Source organism: Emydura macquarii, unplaced genomic scaffold (assembly GCF_026122565.2).
Source record: "Emydura macquarii macquarii isolate MOO-44397 ecotype Brisbane River unplaced genomic scaffold, CSIRO-AGI_Emac_v2 contig_719, whole genome shotgun sequence".
Taxonomy (NCBI): domain Eukaryota; kingdom Metazoa; phylum Chordata; order Testudines; family Chelidae; genus Emydura; species Emydura macquarii.
The window spans coordinates 13,678,733-13,702,461 of NW_027130856.1; the positions used below are offsets into that span (position 1 = coordinate 13,678,733).

At 42.1% G+C, this 23,729-nt stretch overlaps 1 protein-coding gene across 1 annotated transcript in view; it reads left to right on the plus strand.

Annotated features, from left to right (window-relative positions):
- Positions 1–21,592, plus strand: part of PAXIP1 (PAX interacting protein 1) — an 83,226-nt gene extending 61,634 nt beyond the window's left edge. Inside the window, exons 14-21 of the mRNA XM_067542725.1 lie at positions 1,565–1,632; positions 2,772–2,874; positions 10,787–10,955; positions 12,281–12,381; positions 14,148–14,282; positions 14,378–14,453; positions 19,950–20,009; positions 20,820–21,592. Coding sequence (XP_067398826.1) covers positions 1,565–1,632; positions 2,772–2,874; positions 10,787–10,955; positions 12,281–12,381; positions 14,148–14,282; positions 14,378–14,453; positions 19,950–20,009; positions 20,820–20,836 — 729 coding nt within the window. The 3' untranslated portion in view covers positions 20,837–21,592. The remainder of the gene's footprint in view (positions 1–1,564; positions 1,633–2,771; positions 2,875–10,786; positions 10,956–12,280; positions 12,382–14,147; positions 14,283–14,377; positions 14,454–19,949; positions 20,010–20,819) is intronic.
- The last annotated feature ends 2,137 nt before the right edge of the window (positions 21,593–23,729 follow it).

Genomic DNA, 23,729 nt, shown 5'->3' on the forward strand with positions numbered 1-23,729 from the left:
TGTGATCGCTCCCCCTAGGGTGCCACCTGGGACTGGGGTACCATTGTGCCCCCTTAACTCCCTAGACTGGGTTGTGTCCCACACTACTTTGCTAGTGCCAAGTGCTGTTATCATTGAACCCAGGAGTAGGTGGAGCCCTACACCCAGCTAAATTGCTTGAATGGTCTCAGAGCCATTCATGAAGGCTCCAACCAGTCTGCCATAGTTCCCTGCCCTGCACCCCGAAGTTGTCCTATTCTGCCCTGGTCAGAAGTCTGACAAGTAAGGTTATCACCCAGTTCGCTCTTCCCTTAGCGTGGAGGAGACATGCACCAACTTTTGTTAACTGAACAGGAATTTTTCCAAACACTTCACAGATACACCCTGTTTTAGTTCAGAATTTAAAGCAGGTTTATTAACTACAGAAAGGTGGACTTTAAATGAGTCTAAAGGGTAGGCATAAGAAATCAGAGATAGGTACCAAAGAAAATAAAGATAAATATGCAATCTAAATCTTAAACCTTTAACACTAGGCAGTATCTAGATTAGGCAGTTTCCTCACCCCACTTGGATGTTCCAGTTCTCAGTTTACAGGTTTTTTTCTCCCAAGCCTGAGTCCACTCTCTGAGTGTTCCATCATTTCTGTTGCTTTCAGCATGGATGGAGGAGGAAAAAGAAGGCATGCAACCTCTGTTCCTCCTTCTATATCTTTTTGACAATGTGGCCACTAGACATTAGTTTAGGCATGTCCAAGTGGGCTCCGCTGAGTCACCAAATTGCTTAATCCCTCCCATGCAAGTGCATAGAGTTGAGCAATCTTTATTATATAGTCTTGTGTAGCTGTCGTATTGTAAATCTTTTGTTTACAACTCCTTTGTTGGCTGATGGCTGCTTGAACCCCTCATGGGCAGGGGGAGCACATCCACTGCTGTTACTTGCAAGCTTATGATACATTGTAATAATGGCAAAATCTTATAACTTGATACATACTAGTGATATGCAAATTTTGACAGCACAATGGGTTTTAACAGATTGACCTTTCATTAGCTATCTTACATGGTCTGCTTAATACAAATTATTACAACCCTATAGAAATGATGACTAAGGGGTTTACAGTATACTGCTTTGGGGTACAGTTTGTCACAAACTCCTAATTTATTTTTTTTAGCTGTCAAAATATTTTAAATAATTCTATTTTTTTTTCAAGCACTCAGCAGTGGACAAAACCAATATGAAGTTCCCTGACACCTGTCCTTAAGCTTGACACCATCTTCCAGTTTTTGAACGGCATTTTAAAGACACTTAGGAATATGATCTTGTGTGCTTGCACTATTTGATACTTACCAAAATATTTGTGAAGGAACTTACTGCTTAAGTAGCAGCAATAAAATATGCAGCCTTTAGTAGGTTGGCAGTTGAAATGTAGCCTGTGCTACTACACGTTTTCATCTACATGTAGAGTTAGTCATCTTCATGTATTTAAAAATATAGTGGCTTAAATTTTTATTGTGAAACAGAAAAACTAGGATGGCTGATCAAAGTTTGTGCTTAATTGAGACACAAATGTCTGGTTGTCTAATTGCAGGGTGTGAGATTACCCCTGAAACCGAAGCAAAATGAATCAAGTCTTCAGCCTTCTTCTAAACGGGCAAGGTAAGAGTAACTGGCTACCAATTACAACAGTTCATTAACTTTCTTTTGCACAAGCTTCTATTTCCTTTGTTATCAAAAACTTAACTGAATGTCCACAAAACTGTCCATTGGATGTCAGCCTGGAACTCTTACTTACTAAGAAGATTGCGTCTGGCAGAAATTTCTACTTGTTGCCAACTATGCACTTGGTAAGTGGGGAAAAAAGAGAGGACACCCCAGGAGTGAACTAGTAAGAAAGGGGAGACAAGAATGGAGAGAGGATGTGGAGAAATTGGGGGGAGAAATTAAAGAGGCAGAGAACTGGGGGCTTCACAAATAGGTAATGACAGGAAGAAAGCAGAGAAGGTGAGAGAAATGGGATGAAGAGAAGTGGAGAAGAAAACATGGATATAAAAAACAGAAGGCAAGACTGAAAAAAGGATTTAAAAAGACAAAGGAATAAAGGGAAAATAGAAAATGTTGGTATGGGAAGAGAGAATGTAAGTGAGATGGGAACAACATATTCACACATAACATAATTGCAAACGACTCTTTTTAAATAAAATAAAAAAACTCATGAGCATTTCATGAATCAGAGACTACATCATCATGTGAGAGATTCTTCACTTGTCTCCAAAACTGCACCTGGCAATTAAGCAGATACTTCTAAAAGTTTAGCATTCATGGCACAAATAATATGTTACCTGCTAATATAAATGTTTAATTCTAAGATTAAAATCATTCTGGATGATTGGTTTGACTTTGATGATTTTTCTCTAGGGAATCATTCAGCCATTCACTGTGTAAAATCTACAATCCTTTATAGTGGTGAAATGTTTAACTTTACCTACAAGTGTAAATAAGTAAAGCAGCCAGGGTATCCAGTATGTTTCTGGGAAAGCACGGCAGCTTAAGATGCCTTTTTGGAGATAGACTGACCTCCACTGGGTCAGGACTGTGCTCAATCTGGGCCTTGTACCAATTTAAACACATCTTGTTCTCAGGCTAGCAACCTTTTATCAAAAAGCCATAAATCCTGCAAACTTTTACTCATGCGAGTAGTCCCATTAGTAAAAGTTTGCAAGATTGTGTTTCAGTGGTTTTCAAATAAAAATGTTGATCCCAGTCTTCATGATGTCCTGTATTTTTATATTTTGTAGAATTGAGGACATACCACCACCTACTAAAAAGCTCTCACCAGAATTGACCCCAATGGTGCTCTTCACAGGATTTGAGCCTACACAAGTCCAGCAGTATATCAAGGTGACTTTCATATTTGTCACTTTTATGCAGAATATGTTGGAACACTTGGCAGCTTTAAATTATTTTCCCTAATACATCGTTTAATTTGTGTCTACAAGACTTTATCAGGACAGGCCTGATAGATTTAAAGAGAGAAAATTGTAGGAAATAGTTTTAAAATAGTAGAGTATAGTTTTCTGTAAATTGAGGGGTTTTTGCTAGTTATATCCAAGTTAGCCCTACACAGATACTTCATACTTGTCTAATTTTTTCTTTCCTAATGCTCATTTTCAAAAAGGGGGAGGAGGGGAGCACCTTCTTCAGTAACTCCAATAGCAGATCTAATTACCAAGTTCAGGCAAGGAACATAGGAATTGCTATATTGGATCAGACCCAAGGTCCATCTAGTGCAGTATCTTGTCTCTGTGTGCAGCACCAGATGCTTCAGAGCAAGGTGCAAGATTATCCCCACATCTGCCTCCTATGAGTTACCTGTTTCCCATGAAAGTTCATTCCTGCTTTCTAAAAAAGATTGATTTAAGCCTTAAAGTATGAGGCTTTATATCCCTTCCAAAACATACTAACTGTTAAAACTCTGGTTATTCTTATTACCCATATAAAAGTCCAATCCGTCTTTGAATCTTGCTACATAATTGGAGCAAGATTCAGAAATAAACTTCAGTGTGGTGATGTTCAGTCTCACCATGCCTAATCTTTAGGTGCCTAGAAAATCCCTAGGCATGAATTAGGTGTTCAGGCTCCCTATACACTGCAGTGACTACTCAGAAATAAGTGTGTCAAAAGCGAGCATATTAATGGGCTCCCTGCCTAAGCCAACAAATGGGTGATGCCAAGCAAAAGGGTGAAACCTAAGCCCCACTCCCTCAGGGGGGAGGAGGAGGACGCCCAGTGGTTAAGGTACTTACCTGGGATGGGGAAGACCCCCAGTTCCAGCTCTCCCCTTCCCCCCCCCCGAGTGGGAGAAGGGACTTGAACTGGGGTCTGCCAACTCTCAGGTGAGTGCTCTGACCATTAGTGTAGCAGATATTCTGATGTGGGGCTCTCTGTCTCTCCTTTTGAAACTGTTCCACTGAATAAATAATTAAAAAGTCATTGGAGCAAGAGGCATTGGATCCTGGGTCTCCTATCTCCCAGGAGAGTGCTCTGACCACTACGCTACAGTATCGTGTTCATTCTTGCTCTGTCTCTGACCCAGTGACTCTTTTTTGTTGTTTATCCATAGAGGAACAGTTTCAACAGGAGAGACTCAGGGAGCCCCACGTCAAATTATCCCATAACCCAGTGGTTAGAGTGCTTTCCTGAGAGGTTCAAATCTTGACTTGAGCCAGGGGTCTCCCACATCCCAAGTGAGTGCCCTAATCACTGGGCTAAAAGCTGTGGGGGAGGTTCTTCTTTCCTTCTTCCCTGTTTTGTGCAAGCTTGCCTGCAGGGCCCAATCTGGTAGGTGGGCTCTGAGCCCATGTATGGATTGGGCCCTGTAGGTGAGCTAGGTGGAGGAACACCTGTCTTCCTCCGGTTCATGCATCACACAGAGGGTTAGGTGTCTGGATGCCTAGAATAAGGCAGCAGTGGGCATGCCCAGAGGCAGAAACAGGTGCCTAGGGGACTTTTACTGTAAAAATTTAGGCATGTAATAAGTTTAGGCACCTACATGGTTTGGCAGCAGCTGGGCAGGGTTTTGTGAATACGAGTGGTGCCTGATCCTGGTATTTAGGTACCTACATCCCTTTGTGAATCTAGGGCCTAGTCTACACTTGCCCGGTGATTCGGCAGCAGTCAACGGGAGTTACGCAAGCTACGCAAAGTAGCTTGCATAACACCCATCGACTGTTGTGCTTCTGTTCTGCGCGGTGTCTTCACTGCACTGCGCCAACGGGAACTGTGTGGTTTACTAATGTCGACTTCCTGATCGATTGAGCGGGTCTACACTGACCGCTCAGTCGATCCAGATAAGTCGATCTGATGGCGGCGACTTTGCCGCCATCAGTGTAGACATACCCTAGGTCTGCGAGCCAGAGTCCAGCCTGCCAAAGGTTGCTATCCGGCCTGCCAGCACAGCCCCGGCCCCAAGCCCCCTGAGCTCCACAGCAGCCACCCACCGTCCCTCCCGAACTGGCCGGAATGAAGGAGCAGCCCAGCCCCTCTCCTCCTGCTCCATGCCAGCCGGCTGGGTGCAGCAGCCCCCTCCCCGCATCCAAAATTTGCTCACTGGCCCCCTGAGTGAGAAAAAAAATTGCAGTGTGGCCCCTCACGCGAAAAGATTGGACACCCCTGAATCTAGCCCTTGGTGTCAGACAGAACAGTTAATTTAGCATCATTGCCCCATGCTGGCTAAGACAAGTATGGTTTTCAGCGCTGTTGGGGTTGCTGGCAGCAGCTGATATCATCAGGTTGAAAGAGAGTCTGAACACTGATGACTGCTCTGAATACGGACAATTCACTCTATCCTAAACCAGGCATTCTCTTCCTGACATTCTGGTTCTTGATTGAGTAGTGCTTCAGAGACCTCAGTGCTTCAGAGATCAGATATGGCCTGATTCTCATTTACATGCAGGCGCCTTTGCACTGCTGTGGCAGTGTAAATTTACACCCTCTTTGAAGCCCCTTTACTCTTTCAGAACAATATGAAAGGCGTTTTATTGCAAATGAAAATTGGGCCTATTGTGTCAAATCCACCTGACTGATCAGAAGTAGTCTCCCAAGTCTTGCACACTTGAAGAGTGTAAAAAAGATTCATGTGGATCCCACCAGACGCTTCCCACAAAAACTGGTTGAACAGAACTAGGGTCTTCTTCATTTGTCAGTCTGAGTAAAAAACAGATTTCATCCACATTCATTTGAGCAACTGTTTGTCTCTCAAGAGACAATTGAAAATAGACCAGTGTGTCTGCAGCCCTTTGTCACTAGGTTCATGCAACGTTTGATGCAGTTGAAGCCTCCCGTTAAAAAGCCCAATGTCATGGAATGTTAATGTGGTCCTGGGTTACAGAATTGTGTTTCCCACCCTTGCTCCTTTTCATTGAGTGACAAACACCAATGCTGCCTTGACTGCCTTGGCGAAGCTCACATCTTTAGCCAAGTGCAGCATTTGCTGCTCTTTCCCTTCCAGAACTCGTGAGAGTCAAGAGCTAAGACTTAGAAAACTTCCGATGGAAAAAGCCATGAGGTCTCAGTCAGATCTGGGCCAGGGACAACCCCCTGTACATCAGCGTCAATCAACAGGCAGAGGCCTTCCAAGTATAAGCTCAGGGCTCGAGACTAAGACTTGTAATCCTAAGGTGAAGGTTTCTCATGAGAACAAGTGGCTCTGTCAGAAGCACAGAGACGACATTCTTCCAAAGCTGCCTCATAGAAAAGAGATTTCCCCCCACAAACCTCTTCAAATGTTGGGAGAGTCCTTGCACCCGGATCCTAAAGATTTAGGCCAAGTAAACCTCCTCAGCAGGAGAAAGTGACATGAAGGAGAATGGACCGTTGGTTCTGGTACTGGTTCTGATATGCAGAACAAAAGACAGACATTCACCATCATTCCCTTCAACATCCAGATCATACTCTGCAAATAACATCACAGCCCCAGAGGAATCCAGCTTCCACTGTGACCAGATGTCATGGGGCAGTTATGCCCCAGCACGGGCATCAATTCATGTATGCTTGGTCCCTCTTCGGGTCTTACCTGATAGCCTGGGCTCCGGTTGGGGCTTGACCGTGTTTGGCTCTGCTCCTGGTGTCGGCAGCGGTTGCCTGGAGAGATCTGGTGGCGTGCTTCCTCCCTGGTCAGTAGTCCACCTTGACTGAGCTGGGTGACTGGCTTTTATACCCCCCTTTCCAGCTGACCATGCCCAGCAAAGGTGGGGAGGCATGGCTTCTTCAGCCTGCCATGAGTCCCTAACCCTCGCTATACTAGTGTGGGGCTGATACTCCCTGTCACACCAGGGAAGCACTGGATCAGACAGCTCTACCAGCTGACTCACCACATACCCCAGGATGGTCCAAGACCTATGTTTCCCTGGAGGACATTTTTGCTCTCTCCTAATCTCTCTCCCCACTCCTCTTGGGTTCGTCTTTATTCACAGACATAGTTATTGCAGAAGAGGAAGCTATTCTGAGGACATGGAGCCACAACAAGTTCGGGATCCAGCTTTTTCATTTGATGAGTCAGGGGTTCCAGAAAAGCCCCTGCCTATCATACAGAAATGGGCCTAGACTGAAGCCCTAAGAGATTGGGGTTCCATCCTCCAACCATATGATTTTCTGAGAGACAGATGGTACCCAATGTTATGGGGTCCTCCTCACCTTGTGGATCCCTCATGCTGGCATTTGGAGCCTTGGGAGCAATGCTCAAGGCGTCCAGTATCAGTACATGAACCTTACTTGCCATCTCTTGGCCAACACCAACTGGCCCCACCAGAATATGTGGAAGACTGAGTTGACCTGGATGTGACCATTCTGATGTTTCTGGGAGCAATTTCATCATCTTCTCCAGATGAGACGGTTATCCCATCTTCACCAGCTCCTCCTGGCAACAGCAGGCAATATCAGGAGCTCCTATAAAGAGTGATGTCTGATCTCAACGTACGGCTTGAAGAGGTTCAGGAGTCCCAACATAGATTGCTGGATATCTTGCAACCCTTGGTTCCGAGTTGAACAGCTCTCCCTATCAACAAGACCATCAAGAATCCAGCTAAAACAGTGTGGCACACTTCTGCTTCTTGCACTCCCACCCCGAAGAATGCTGAGAAGCACTACTTTGTTCTATCTAAAGGGGCAGAGTTTCTATTCTGTCACCCATCACTCAACTCTGTGGTGGTACAAGCAGCACTGAAAGATCCAGGCTTCAGCACCTGAAAACTACACCACTGGACAGGGGTGCCAAGTGACTAGACCTCATAGGAGGAAAAGTCATCCCTTTTACCTATCTCCAATTTAGAATTTCAGATTATGACACCCTTCTTCCTAAATACAACTTCACTAATTATGCAGTTTGTTGGATATTAAGGACAAGCTCTCTCAAGAAGATAGAGTTCAGTTCCAAATTAATTCCTAAAACCTCTCTTCAGGTTGCAGAAGATGCTGTGGATCCTCTGTCCAGAGGAATGGCTGTGGCCATTGTTCTGCGGAGAGATTCCTAGTTAGAATCCTTAGATTTCCATAGAGAGGTGTGGAGTACCATTCAAGATTTGCTTTGATACAATTAACCTGTTCAGTGAAAAGACTGATGAATCTCTCCACTCTCAAGTACTTGAAGACAACATTCGATGTCTGGGTATCTATACCCATGTCCCTAAAAGGAACCATCATAAGCAGTGGTACAGAATAAGACAACCTCCTCAATTATTTTACCACCCACACTCCCAGGAACCACCACACAAACGACAGACGTACAAAGGCCAAAGTACAGAGCTCCTGCAACTTCTACTGCCACACCTCACTCTAACCAAAATAATTTCTTTTGATGGGACCGCATCCCTTTCTTGATACCACATCATCCTACACCTCCTTCCTAGTTCCTTTGCAGGGAGACCTAGAAAACGTTTCACTTCAACATCAAGGGAATTCTACTCCCCATACTTGTTAGTTCCCAAAAAGAATGGGGTATGGAGACTGATTCTCGACCTATGCCAACTAAATATATCATCAAAAAATTAAAATTCAGCATGGTCACACTGGCATCATTAATTCCCTGTCTTGAAGAGGAAAAATGGTTTGCCCTCTTCCAGGGAGGGAGTTATTGATGCCAGTGTGACCATGCTGAATTTTAATTTTCACATATATGTTCTTTCATGTAGACATTTACCCATCCCGCAGTAAGTTCCTCAGGTTTCTCCTTGGTCGAGACAATTACAAATTCAGAGCCCAGTTTGGGCTAGCTACGGCACCAAGGATCTTTACAAAAGTCTTAGTGTTTGGCAGCTTGGACGAGAAGAAACTGGTTTACCATCTTCTTGTACCTTGAGAACTGGCTTCTGACAGGCAGATCATACAAGGAAGTCCAGTTAGCTTCCCAGTTCCTGCTCCATCTATCTTCCCTGGGAATTTGTGTCAACCAGGAAAAGTCCACTTTGATCATCACAAGGTCCATAGACTTCATGGGAGCGACTTTGGACTCAACTGCAGCAAGAGCCTCTACTTACCCAGAGATTCCATGCTATGGATGATCTCATAAAACAGGCCACGCTCAGATATCTGATTTAGGTCAGAACTTTCTTTTCCATTTTTGGCCACATGACCTCATACACACACGATGCCATTTGCCAGCCTTCATCTCTGTTGCCTGCAAACTTCACTTCAATCTGTCTACTCACCAGAAAAAGACAACATCAATGCCAGAGTAACTACTCCATCCAAGTTTCTGGCCTCTCTCATCTGGTGGACAAAGCTGGAGAAAGTTTGAGGGGGGACTCCTTTACTCACATCTACACCTGAGGCAATTATTGCTACTGATGCCTCCCTCTTAGTTTGGGGAGCTCATATGGACAGTCCTACTGCACAAGGTGTCTGGACCCCCTGGGAGTCCAGGGTGCTTATCAACGTACTGGAACTAAGAGCAGTCCGCTGAACTTGCAGCACTTTCCTCCCACTCATCTGGTCCCCAGATATCCAGATAGTATGGTTGTCATATTGTCTGATATTATCTTCACTCATCCCACAATGACTAGATTCCTGAAAGGACTTCTTAGATTCTTCCCACCGTTGGTGAAGCCAACTCTTCAGTGGGACCCCAACCTCATTCTTTCTTTTCTCTCCAAACCTCGTTTTGAACCTTTCACCACATGTTCTATATCCCATCTGTCAATGAAAGTTGCCTTCCTAAGCACCATCACATCAGCCAGAAGAGTCAGCGAGCTGAAAGCACTCGGGGCAGACCCACTATATACTGTCTTCCATAAAGAAAAGGTCTCTCTTCAGCCCCACCCGATATTCATTCCCAAAGTAATTTCAGAGTTTCATATGAGTCAAACTGTCCACTTATGGATATTTTTCCCCAAAATTGCATGCCAGTGATGAGGAGAACGAAGGCTTCATTCTCTGAACACCTGAAGAGCACTGGCATTTATCAGCAAAGAACAAAAATAATTAGAAAGACACCTAGACTTTCTGTTACAATAGCAGAGAGATCAAGTGGTCAAACTATATCTGCAGAGTCTTTCTAAATGGATTTCTGCTTGTATTATCCTTTGTAACCAACTGGCTCACATCCCTGCCCCGGAGAATTGGAATTCAACGTCCTCACAGACATGAATTGGAATTCAGTTTTCCAACCAGCTCCAAAAGATAGAGGAATGAGTTGATGATGGACAAGCGGTTAATGTGCTTTTTAGCCAAAGCCACCAATCAGTCGCCTGTCTTTCTTATTTAATAGGGACCTTATTTGTATTGCATAATGGTGTTTTTTATAATGATGCTGTGGATGAGATAATGTTCAGTTTTAAATCAAGCAACAGAAATGATAAAAGTTGTGTAAAACCTGACCTCTGAAGAAAGGTTTAAAAAAAATTTGCCATGTTTAGTCTTGAGAAAAGACGACTTGGTTGCTGGGGAGGGGGTAGTGAAAGCATTCCTATTAGTCTTCAGATAGTTAAGAGCTGTTCTGAAGAGGACTGTGATCAATTTTTCTCCATATCCACTGAAGATAAGACAAGAAGTAATGGGCTTAATCTGCAGCAAGGGAGATGTAGGTTAGATAGTAGGAAAAGCTGTCTAACTATAAGGATAGTTAAGTACTGGAATAGTCTTCCAAGGGTGGTTGTGGAATCCCCATCATTGGAGGTTTTTAAGGACAGGTTAGACAAACACCTGTCAGGAATGGTCTAGGTTTACTTGGTCCTGCCTCAGTGTAGAAGGCTGGACTAGATGACTTCTCAAGATCCCTTTCAGCCCTACATTACTATGATTCTATTATTCTTATTTTCAGAAACTCTACATTCTTGGGGGTGAAGTAGCAGAATCTGCACAGAAATGCACACATCTAATTGCCAGCAAAGTGACCCGTACTGTAAAGTTCCTGACAGCAATTTCAGTAGTCAAACACATAGTAACTCCGGATTGGTTAGAAGAGTGTTTCAAATGCCAAAAATTTGTTGGTAAGTGAATACTAGAATCACTCACTATAGATCAAATTACGATTTTTTTAGAAAGTATGCAAGGATGGTAATTATATTTAAACAAAATATCTTTTTGGGTGATTGACTTTGTTTGGATGTGATATTAGGGTATAACATTAAGAATATAGTTATTGTCTGAATAAATTATATGTAAAACTTCAAACATAATTCTCCACATAATTGACAGCTAAGACTTTAACAGTCTGTTTTGTATTTTAGAACTGACAAAATGGTTAAATTTTAAAAAATATTTCATGGTTGAATAATGGATCTGATATCTGTATAGTGCTATCACGAGAGCAAAATTCACTTTGGTTTTCTGTTAACTTTTTCTCTTTTCAATTAAAGCCCCCTGCATCTAATTTTCAACATGATTTAAAGCAATTATTTCACCCAAAGGAAAGAAAGCTAGTTCCTTTCTTCTTAACTTTTAATAACATTATTCCATTTTTTAAAACTTTCTGAATTATCAAATAACATAGTATGCACTAATATTACTTAAAGGCTTCATAAACCTGCCTCCCTTTCCTTTACCTCTGTTCTCAGCATAGCTAGCTATCATTTTAATTTAGTGCGGGGGTGGGCAAATGTTTTGGCCTGAGGGCCATATCTGCATATAGAAATTCTATGGCAGGCCATACAAAGGGACAGGGGGGAAAGGTGTGGGGCTGGGGGAGGGGGAGGAGGAGTGGCCACCGCGCGACGCTGCTTGGGGCCAGGAGCGGCTCAAGTCAGGATGCCGCTGGACCCACGTGGTGGGAGAAGGGTGGGGGGAAAGGGGTGAGGCCGGGAGCGGGGAGCAACCGCCGCACTCCAGCCAGGGTGCCGCTGGACCCACATGGTGGGAGAAGGGTGGGGGGAAAGGGGTGAGGCCGGGAGGGGGAGTGGTTACCGCCGCTTAAGTCTTCAAAGACTTAAAACTATAGATAACTTTCGGTTGACAATAAGCAGGACATTTTTTCCTGTTTATAAATGTGAGGTAGAATTTCATCTTGCTTAGTCTAGCCTTATCAAACAACACAAAAAACAGTAATAAAGCTGTGAGAAGGTGTAACTAAAAAATAAGAGACATTGACATTCTCACACTGAACTTAAGGGAGACCATCAGCTTGAAATCTAATCAGTTGTGGTAAAAGAGTTCTGTATTTTCAGGTACAACCTATTCCAAGTCGCCCTACCTGTCTTTGGTTTTACTATCCTTTTTTTAAAAAATGTTTCCCTCTCCTATTTTGGTATGAGGGTGGAGAAAAGTCCTCAAAAGTCCAACCTCATGCCCCAGTTCATGTGTATATTTTCTTTTCCAGATGAGCAGAACTTCATGCTCCGAGATGCAGAAGCTGAGGTGCTTTTCTGCTTCAGCTTAGAGGAGTCTCTAAAGAGAGCACAGGTGGCTCCGCTCTTTAAGGTATACAGTTTTTAATAACATGTTTAAATACATAGAGATTTTGACCTAATTCATTACTACAATAGAAGAGAAAACACGCTTGGTCACTCATTTGTGAGTGTATTCTCCTGATTATTATCAATGCTTTTCCCAAATATGTATTTAAGTAATAAGACAGCTTTCCTGGGAGACATGCACATATGCAAGAAGGCAGAATAACACAAATGCTGAAAACTAGGGTGACTAAAACCAACTGAAAGAACCCTCTAGAATGTATTATTGCTATTAGCTGAAGTTTATATGCACACTTATAGGGAAAATAATCTTGCTTATATGTTTTCTGCACAATGCTGATACAAGTATGACATTTTTATTGTTAGCTTCTAATTAGAGTTCCACCTATAGCTAAAGTTTTAATGCAATTTCATAATTTTAAAGCTGACTGACTTCTTAATAGTATATATGCAAGCTAGTTTCATCTGTACTATCAGTTCACTTTCAGACTTCTCCTAAGAGCAGAATGAGATATTTGCATTTGTATATTTCTAAATATTTCATACAAAACGTATAATGAAATAACCTGGAAATTATTAAAATCATATGTCAGATAATATTGCTGTTGGAATACACTATATCATTGTTGGTTTTATTCTTATAGTTAAAGAAAAACTATTGCTATTGACTTTTCTGTGCTTTGTTCTCACAGCAAACAAGAAAACCATTCACTTTTGTCCTGAGAGTAATAGATAGAGACATTTTTCATCTAAAAAATGACTCTCCTGATCTTTGACCCAGGGTTATATACTTTAAGAAACTATTTTAGATTTGGCATGGAAGTATAGTTTTAACAGAGACCAATTTACTTAAACATTTTTTTTAAATCTATCACTTTAAGCATGTCAAAATGACTCATTAGGGATGGAGCATAAAACCTTTTGCACCTGGCATACTTCAGTCAGAAATTCAGAAGCCAAAAATAATGTAAAACTTTAGTTTGTTTCTGGAAATAAAGTTGGTTGGAGGATCAAAGAAATTAAAATAGCATCTCTTTACCAGTTCAGATGGCAAGAATACATCTTCTCTCCAGCAAGTAGGAACAGATAAAATACACGTTATATGATTAAGACACTCAAGCAGACAGAAAGCTAGTTGTAGTTTTGTTGGCAGACAATAGAAATTATTTAGTGGTTATTAATTGGACAAGATTCACCTTTTCTTTGTAGAAGTCCTTTTGCAAGTGTTTGGGCAATCACACAGTTGAAATAGGGATGCTTCTTTTTGCATCCTTACCTAACTGCTGTTTAAAGTTCATTAAGAAAATATTTAACATTTGGAGGTTTTATAGTAGTTCGTGTAAGTGTCACAGAAAACATTTCTTTAAGCTGCTCTTCTGAAATAAAGACAAGCTATAAATGTTGGAAGCCACTGCTAACATTGTCTCAGTCTGTGATAACATATTTTTTTTCTATAAGAAAATGAAAAAGTTTTATATGGAAAAGCAGATGGGCCAGTGAAGCTACACTGATTTACACTAACTGGGGACATGGCCCAAGGTATCTGTGGAAGCAAATTTGAGCTCCATTAAAAGCGATGACAATTTACACCAGCTGAAGATCTGCCTAATAATTTATATAATGACCCTTGCCTTATAGTAGATGACGTCACTGTACACTTCAGAAGCTGAAAGGCCCAAAAGATGTACTCTTCACTTTCTCCTTTCTTTAAAAATTGATATGTGTGTGTGTTCGTATGTACTTTTTTAAAAAAAGACTTGTTTTTGTTTTTAGGGAAAATATTTTTACATTACACCTGGAATTTGTCCTAGTCTTTCCACCATGAAAGCAATTGTGGAATGTGCAGGAGGAAAAGTGTTATCCAAACAACCTTCTTTTCGAAAACTCATGGAACACAAACAAAACAAAGTGGGTACAGTATCACTTGGCTTTCTAAAAATTATGTATAAAATATACTGCTCTCTTATTTGAACTCATATTTATTTATTTTTTTATTAATTTAGAGTTTGTCAGCAATAATCTTGATATCCTGTGAAAATGACCTTCACTTATGTCGAGAATATTTTGCCAGAGGCATAGGTATGTGTAAATTGCTATTAGAATTCCAATTCATAATTTGTTTACTTGAATTTTTATTTAATTTAAGTTTTGATTTAATTTTCTTTTTATAATGACTTGTTGCCAGGAATGGATGCATGTATAGATTAAAATACAGATAAAGGGATAGTGTCTACTTAATATTTTATTAAACCAAATGTGATATGAAGCACGCTTTCATTAGTATGTCCTCAGTTTTAAAATAATATATATATATATAGGGCTTTTCTGCTCACATGCTGCTGTTCAGAAGGGTCATTTGAGCAGACCCATTACTGACATCCAATAGGTCAGACCCCCCAACTTATCCTTCCTTCCTTCTTTCAGTTTCAGCTCTGCTACTGCAGAATACTCTTCCAGGGTCAAAAAGACTGCATGTTAGTCCTTCGCTTCTCAGTGGGGCATGAGTGATGTAATCATACCAGTGCATGAGACAGAAAGTGCAATTGACTAGCAACAAATGCACAAACTACATATCTTTCTCGGTTTTAGATTTATTTTCTGATCTCTGTATATCTTATAAAATCATTATAATTTAAATAATAGGTACAGCATTTTCAGAGGGAAATGTGATTTCGAAGTTATCTGTGCCGCCAAGGCAGAATAATCCAGTTTTTCTTCAAGTAGTGTCTCTATGGGTGCTTCACTTTAGTTGTGCTTGCTCCTCCTACGCCTTTAACTGCAGATTTCACATGACAGTGTCCATTCAGCCTGCACACGCATGTTACCTAATCTCATGCTCCTTGCAAGACCATGGACCTCTTCCTTGAACTGGGCCTACAATTTATCCTTCAAAAATCCTACCTTGGATTCTGTACAAGGTTAGACTTTATAGGAGCTTATCTTGATTCAGTAGCAGCAAGAGCCCACCTCCTAATGCACAGATTTTTGACCCTATCCAACATAGCACATAGCACAATCCAGATCAGCCCACAGACTCTAGTAAAGAATGTCGTCAGCTGTTGGGACATATGGCAGCTGGCACTTTCATTATAGACCATGCAAGAGTGTGAATGCATTGTCTTCAAGGGTGGCTTAGGATTTTTTATTCACCGAGCAGACACAGACTAACCACATTACTTTCCATACTCACCTTTGTTAAGGGAATCTCTAAATTGGTGGAAATACCCTTACCATTTTTGCACAGGAGTCCTTTTCGCCTGCTGTTAATCAGTGATTGTTATAACGATGGCTGCATCCCTGTTAGGTTGGGGAGCACATCTGGACATTCAAGCAGCCCAGGGCGAGTGAACACCTCAGGAGGCCATTTTCACATCAACTTCCTAGAACTCAGGGCAGTCAGATATTCCTGTCTCCAATTTCTATCATTGATCAGGGCAAACTCTTAAAGGTCATGGTGGACAACATGTCATGCATGTTCTTTTTAACCAAAAGGAGGGGCAAGATCCCCTTCTGTGCATACGCAATCACATTGTCATAATGGCAGCTTACCTTCCAGGTATTCAGAATGTGACCGTGGATACACTCAGCTTGTACTTCTCTTTGAATCCTGAGTGGAAAATAGATTCCATAGTACTTCACCACATATTTAGGCAATGGAGCACCCTTTGGATAGACCTGTTTCCCATAGCCAGAAACAAGAAATGTGCTCAGTTCAGCTCCAGAGGTGGGCAGACTCGCCAATCCTTTCACATTCAGTGGTCATTGGGTCTATTTTATGCATTGCCTCTGACTCTTTTAATATCCAACGTTCTGCTGAAGATAAAAAGGACAAAGGAAGAGTTACTGTAATAGTTCCAACCTGGCCCAGACAGACACGGTTTCCTTACCTCATAACAGCTGGGGGCTTGCTTGCTCACTAGTTATTCTCCAGACCATTCCTTATCTTATCTCCCAAGATCATGGGAAGATCCTTTACCCCAATCTCTTAAATCATAGAATTATAGAATCATAGGGCTGGATGGGACCTCGAGAGGTCATCTAGTCTGGTCCCCTGCACTCATGGCAGGACTAAGTAATATCTAGACCATCCCTGACAGGTGTTTGTCTAACCTGCTCTTAAAAATCTCCAATGATGATGATTCCACAACCCCCTTAGGCAATTTATTCCAGTGATAAACTTCCTAACTATCAGAGTGGTTATTCCTAATGTCCAACCTACACCTCCCTTGCTGCAGTATAAGCTCATTGCTTCTTGTCCTGTCCTCAGAGGTTAAGAACAACAATTTTTCTCCCTCCTCCTTGTAACAACCTTTTATATACTTGAAAGCTGTTATCATGTCCCCTCTCAGACTTCTCTTCTCCAGACTAAACAAAACCAATACTCTCAATCTTGCCTCCTAGGTCATTTTTCTAGACCTTTAATCATTTTTGTTGCTTTTCTCTGCACTTTCTCCAGTTTGTCCACATCTTTCCTGAAATGTGGTGCCCAGAACTGGACACAGTACTACGGTTGAGGCCTAATCAGCACGTAGTAGAGCAGAAGAATTACTACTTGTGTCTTACTTACAACACTCCTGCTAATACATCCCAGAATCATGTTCGCTTTTTTTGCAACAGCATTACACGGTTTACTCATATTTAGCTTGTGGTCCACTATGACCCCCAGATCCCTTTCCACAGTACTCCTTCCTAGGCAGTCATTTCCCTTTGCCTCAAAGCATGGCTAGCCAATGGTTCACTGGTTTAGAGACAACCTGTTCAGAGGAAGTAAAAAGAGTACTGTTACACAGCGGGAAGCAGGCAGGATGCTATAGGTACTTGCAAGCAAGGACAAGATTTTGCTGCTAGTGTGACCTTTCCACCAGCAAGCCTCATCGCTGTCAGATACACTGGAATACATCCTAGAAATAAACAGCTTGGGTTTGTTGCTGAGCTCCATTAGGGTCCACCTAGCAGCTATCACAGCCTTCCACTACCCAGTAGAGGGTTATTCCGTGTTTTCTCATCCAACTATGTTGAGATGCCTCAGGGGATTCAAAAATCTCTTTCCACAAGTCAGACACCCTGCTCCAATTTGGGACCTCAACTTGGTTCTTAAATGTCTTATGAGAGCTGTTTGAACCAATGGCTACATGTGCACTCCTCTATTTATCAATGAAAATGGTATTCTTGGTAACCATCATGTCAGCTCGAAAAATTGGGAAAATAGAGGCCCTTATGGCATACCCCCTTTCACTATATTTTTCAAAGGTAAAGTTACATTACAACTACGCCCCAGTCAGGAGAGCCCTGGCCTTCTGTCTTGACGGGACTAAATCTTTTAGAAAGTCTTCCAAATTGTTTTTGTCTCAATTGCAGACAGATCAGAAGGGTCTGCAGCCTCTAAACAAAGATTTTCCAAATCAATATCTGACTGTTTTTCTTGTTGTTACCGATCTTACATACATACATATTCACTCTACGTGGTCTATTTCTACTGTCTGAAAAATGTTCCCATTATGGAAATATGTAGCGCTGCGCTTTGACTTCTATACATATCTTTGAGCATTATGCAGTAACTCACGTCTCTGCTTCCAGTGATGAGTTTCAGAGGTGACGCGGTGGGGGTGGAGGGCAGCACCATGTGGCCATATGCTCCTTGAGATTTCTTGGGATGCCCAGCAGCAAGGAGGCAGCAGCTCCCCAGGGCAGTTGCAATCACCATGTGTCAGTGCAGTGTCGGGAGGGAGGAAGCAGCAGGCTGTGGTCTGAGCTCCTCCCTTCTTCCCCCTGCAATTCCCCCACTACATGGGGCCTCTTCTCCTTCCCTACTGCTGGAGTCCCAGCGCTTTCTGCTGCCTGCTTTGCAGACCACCCACTGAGGTGACTTAGGGGGTGGAGGCAGAGGCAGTGCGTGGGGCGATCATGTGCCCACCCCCAGAACCTTTCAGTTGTGTGCCTCCCCGTCCCCACTGTCCACAGTTACATGTCACCTCTGCTGTGTTTGGCGCTGTTATACTTTATTCAATATTGGACTTGACTCTGAAGCCCCCCCCTCCTCCTCCTTAAGGGGAACTGCTCGGTAGTCACTTAGAGTGGAAATGGTTAGTCAGTGCAGTAACTGGTTCTTGGAGATGTTTCCCTAGGGTGCTTAACTATCCGTCCTCCTTCCCCTCTGCTTTGGAGTTCTGTGCAATGGAGCTTCATAGAGAAGGAATGGAGAGTGGTTCTCCTGTTCAGTGCTATCTGCAGCGTTTGGCGCAGAGCATGGGACTGGGTAACATGCATGCCGCGGGTCGAACAGACACTGCTCTGTGAAATTTCCGATCTAAGGCACAGGGGTTGCAAGTGCACCTGGAGTGGAGCACCATTTAGATGTGTCTCCCTAAGAACCAGAGTTACTGCACAGGGTGAGTAACCATTTCATATAACTTCCTGTGATTGATGTGAGGCCATCATCGAAGGGCAGGGCTTAAACGCTAGTCTGTGTTTCCTGTGAGGTGGAGGAATTGCCTTGGTTCTGATCCAGTCAGTCAAGAATCTGAAGAAAATAAATCGCCAACAGGAGAGAAGAACACTTTAAACACTAAAACTAATCCTACACTAGCAATGGGAAAAACTGAGTCATTCTAAATGTGCTGTGTGCAGCAGGAAAGACATGGAGTTCCAGCTCGCTGCCACAGGCCGTAAGAGGGAACTGAGTGGCAGTTGGGGCTGCACTCCCCTTTATGCCCTCAGGTTTGGGGCACCAGAACATGCAAGGTGCATGTGCGGCCCCAGTTGACACTGCTGGCCAAACTTTCTGAATCAACATGCACAAGATGCCCAAACACCAATAGTGGGATCCACACAGACAGTACTTGAACAGCTACATACCATAGCCACAAATGTGGGCGCAATATAATAAACAGCAGCAATCACACTTCAGACAAAAAACCCCAACTCCTTCCTAACCAAAGCTTTAATCTTGCACTGAGGTCTATGTGGACAGACCACCCACCCCCCCGTATGTCCCCTGGCACTCCTGTAATGTGTCATTGACTGACTTGCACTCCTGTGGTGCTTCAGTGATTTACAGGGTTCTTTTCATGCCAAACTTAGTGCAGGTTCACGACCCACTTCAGGCAAGAGGTAAAGCAGATAGGTAAGGTCAGTAGGCTTCATCTGTGTCACACTGGTAAAGGAAATATGTTCATAGTAAGACAATCCATAGAGAATGGCCCTTCTTCCAGTTCTTCAGTGTTCAATTCTAGGCCTCTGAGTTGATATATCTCAACTGATCCCCCATGCTCCTTGTGTTATAGAGTGAGGAAGGCTCTCTCTGTACTCAATGGTTGTCATTAGGCCTCAAGCACCCAGCTTCCATTCACCTACTCCATTGTTGTCTATGCCTTTGGATATGTATATGTTACCTACTATATATATGTTGCCTGTATTTGCTATATTATTTCTACCAACGGCATCTGAGGAAGTGGGGTGCAACCCACGAAAGTTTATGCCTACTGAAATTAAATTTGTTAGTCTTTAAAGTGCTACAGGACTCTCGTTGTTTTTTCTGTAGTATATGAATCTTATATATATTTTTAATACTTCTAGATGTCCATAATGCTGAGTTTGTTCTGACTGGAGTACTTACTCAAACGCTGGATTATGAATCATATCCTTTTTATATGAAAACCTAGAAATGCTTCAGTTATTGTTGGGAAAGATTCTATGGTTTTATTAAATGTGTTTATATACTAGGAGACAAGATAAGTTACTACATTAGTCTGTGGTTTCTGGAGACCTGCATTCAATTCAGAGTGGAATGAGTTTGGTGACTTTTTTCCAGTCAGAGTAGGCATCGCAATCACTCGTGTGTGGTCTCCTCTATGTCACGTTCATCCTCCTCCCTTTTTGCATAGTCAGACGTGTCTGGACACTGACTGGTTTGTCTTGAATTTTAATGTGGATTTATGAAAAACATACTTGCTGTTTTCCCACCATTGACAGATTACTTGGGATTCCCCTGAAGCAGAGAACCCCATGTGGTAGGTGAGTTGGGGAGTGATCTGAATGATTATTTTAAAATGTCAGATTTTATTCTGATTACTGAAACTAAACATTTTTGGATTGCAATCATGTATCAAAGATGGATAAAGAAGGCAGTATGTAAACATGATGTAATTGACTATAGGGGGAAAAGCCCTAAAAATTTATGCCTTGTTTAAAATATATTCTAGAAAAGATTACTCTGAACACAAAAAAGTAGATTGGACATAACAATAGCAACATTTTAAACTAAAGTATAAATATTTATTATCTGTCAATGGTTTCTAGAAGTGCTGTTTAGTGCAGAATTTGTAAACCCTGTAGATATCACTAATATTGTCCTAAAAACAGCAACGTAAGTATTGTATTTAGAGTTAATGTTTTATGTACATTTATTTTGCATTGATTTCTCAGTTTTTTCCCTTAACAAACTTACATATAAATTTACTTGACGGATAGTAAAATGCCTTATTGCTTCGGAGTTCTTGGAGCATTAAATCTAGCTGTTTCAGCCACCTTGTTAAGTAACTAATACTTCCTGTGAGTGATGTTTTCCAGCTATATTCCTTGGAGTGATGAACAGTTCAAAGCAGGAAAGCGAAAACTAACTGCATCTTTTTTAGGATGTGTAATTTTATTATGAGGAAACATAATTTACTATGTTCTGTATTATACTACCTTTTTCAAAGAGCCCATTTTAGATATCACTACTGATTAGTTTGCCAGTTTTTAAACATTTTAACTATGGTACTTCAACCAAAAGAAAAATTTGGAAGTGAAAGTTAAAAAGGGCTTGCTGTCTCTTAAATTATGGATGTTGAAGATTGAAAATGTTTTGTACTTTATTTTTATTTCTTATACTCTATTTTCTTTTATATTGGTATTTTGCCCAAGTTTTAAATAAATGTACTTTAAATGTTTTACTGTAAATTTTAGTGGTGTTTTTTTAAATATTGTGCAATTATGGCACTCTGGTAAAAGAAAGTTAATCATTTTTCCAAATGGTGTAAGATTTTAAGTTTATTTTATAGAGTTTGCTAATATACAAAAGCCAAGTAAACTAAAGGGAAATTCTTGTAAGTGTTAAATGTGTTCCTTCCAACACATTTATATACTTGCAGGAAGGAGAGACTACAAACCCACGCACTCGTACTCTGTTGTTATAACGTTCTTCTGTATAATACATTTTATTAAATAAATATTTTTAAAATCTATCAAATTATTTTTAACTTGTATTTCATCAAAAGTAAACTATTCTTGCAATACACATGCAATTATATCTATTTTATAGCTTTAGATTCCTACCTCTGATCAACAAATAGATAAAAAAACCGGTTTGAGAGAACCTACATTTTGCTTAATCAGCTAGACACTGTACTTAACACTGCCTGCCGCTGTATTTCAGGATGTCTTAGGCCCACGCACTTCAACAGCCTCTATGTCCTTTGCAGGTATTGCTCCTTCTTATATATGCCAGGAAGTTGCTAAGAGAGTCAAGTGCATAAGGCAATGCACAGATCCAAGACATCCACTATATGATATTACATGATGTTGAATCCACCAAAGTCACAACAAAGTTTTCTTGCCACCATTAAATGTCTAACATTGTCCCCCAGACAAGGGTTCAGTTATGGCAGACAAGTAGAGAATTAGCCTGTATGCTCCAGCTCCCACCAGTTGAGCACCTTCCACTTGGTGCAGATCAGACTTGGACTATACAGTGTTGCCTTAATAGACTCCGCACTGGAGCCGGCCGGTCTAGAGATGTGATGACCAAGTGGGGCTACACCACTGGACCCAGTATCTGTGACTGTGGCAGAGAGCTTCAAAATATGAAGCGTCTCCTGCAGTGCCATCTGCTTGAGCATGAGTGCTCTTCCAGTGACCTGGCTGATTGATGCACTGATTGGGCTGATCAGTGCACTGATTGGGCAGTCACACAATGCATCTGTCTGTCTTGGATGGTTGGAGAACTCTTTGCAAGCAAGACTATCTCAGTGCTGTCTGTGCTCTTAGAAGATGCGGGGCTGCAGCCCACAGCCCCATCAAACCCATGTAGGTACTGATATACCAGTGGTCCCCAAACTTCTTACATTGCAACCCTCCTGCCTCTGTCCACTCCCAATTCCCAAAAGCCGGGGCCAAAGCTGTGGGTGAGAGAGGGGCTGTGATCCAGGGGCTCAGATCTGGGGCTGTGGCTGGAAACGGAACCGCAGCCAGGAGCCTAGGCTGGGAGTGGACCGCGGCCAGGCTGGGAGCTGGGGACCGAAGCCAGAACAGAGCTGGAGGCAGATTGGAGTTGGATGGCACTCTCTCCCCACCCCCTGTGGAGTCTGGCCTAGGCCATGCCATGCCCCCCACCAACATTCCTCCACACCCCTCTCTACAGACTTCTTCTAACTCTCCTGTTAACTACCTGTTTGTGGTTCTTAAGTTTGCCTAGCAAGTGACTTTTTTATGCAAAATCTTTCCTACTCAGATCCACCCCTCATCACCAGGGAACAATTAACCACTCAGACTTCAAACAGCTAGATGGATCAAAGGTCCAAGGGCTGGAGCCTTGCAGCCTCTATTAAGGCACTGATCAAAGCTCCAAGGGTTTACTTGGGCCCATGGCCCAGCTATGCAGCCTGTATATAGAGAGCAACAAACAACCCAGAGACCGATCATTCATCACGTCCCACTCCAAGCACACAATTCACACCTGGAGCTACTCCCTCTGAAACTCTCCTGTTAGCTGCCTGTGTTCATGTGTGCATAACTACTCATGGCAAAGTCAATGGGACTACTCACTGTGCATAAAATTAAGCACATGCAAATGCCTTTGCAGGATTGAGATCTAACAGATAAATTGTTAGAGCTACTTGCTGTAGCACAAATCCTGTCATCTTTATTCAGGCAAATGTGGCAGTGAATGTGATAGAAATTTTGTCTAGGGATTGAAAAATGACTGCTGGATTTGGCCCTGCTTGTTTCCCCTCTTTTATAACTGTTCTCACCTTTAAGATTAATTTCTTCTATCTTCAGCAGCCATGCTGTTGACGTGTTACTACTTGACAGAAAAATATAACAGTGAAAAGATGTGACTGCAGTAGCCTCTTAAAAGGTAACATAATTTCATTTCATGAAAACTATCCAAAATGCTGTCAGGTATTGCATGGAGTAGCTTGAAGAAAAGTGAATACGATGATGGAACAAATGAACCCCGCTGGGCAATGTGAGCTGCAATGCATCTGTTTCATCTTCAGTGGAGATAGGATTTATTTAGCCAACGTACAATATGATGGATTTTGATTAACTTTTCAATTAGAGTAAAAAAAATAATCTGCCAATAAATAGTCCTTC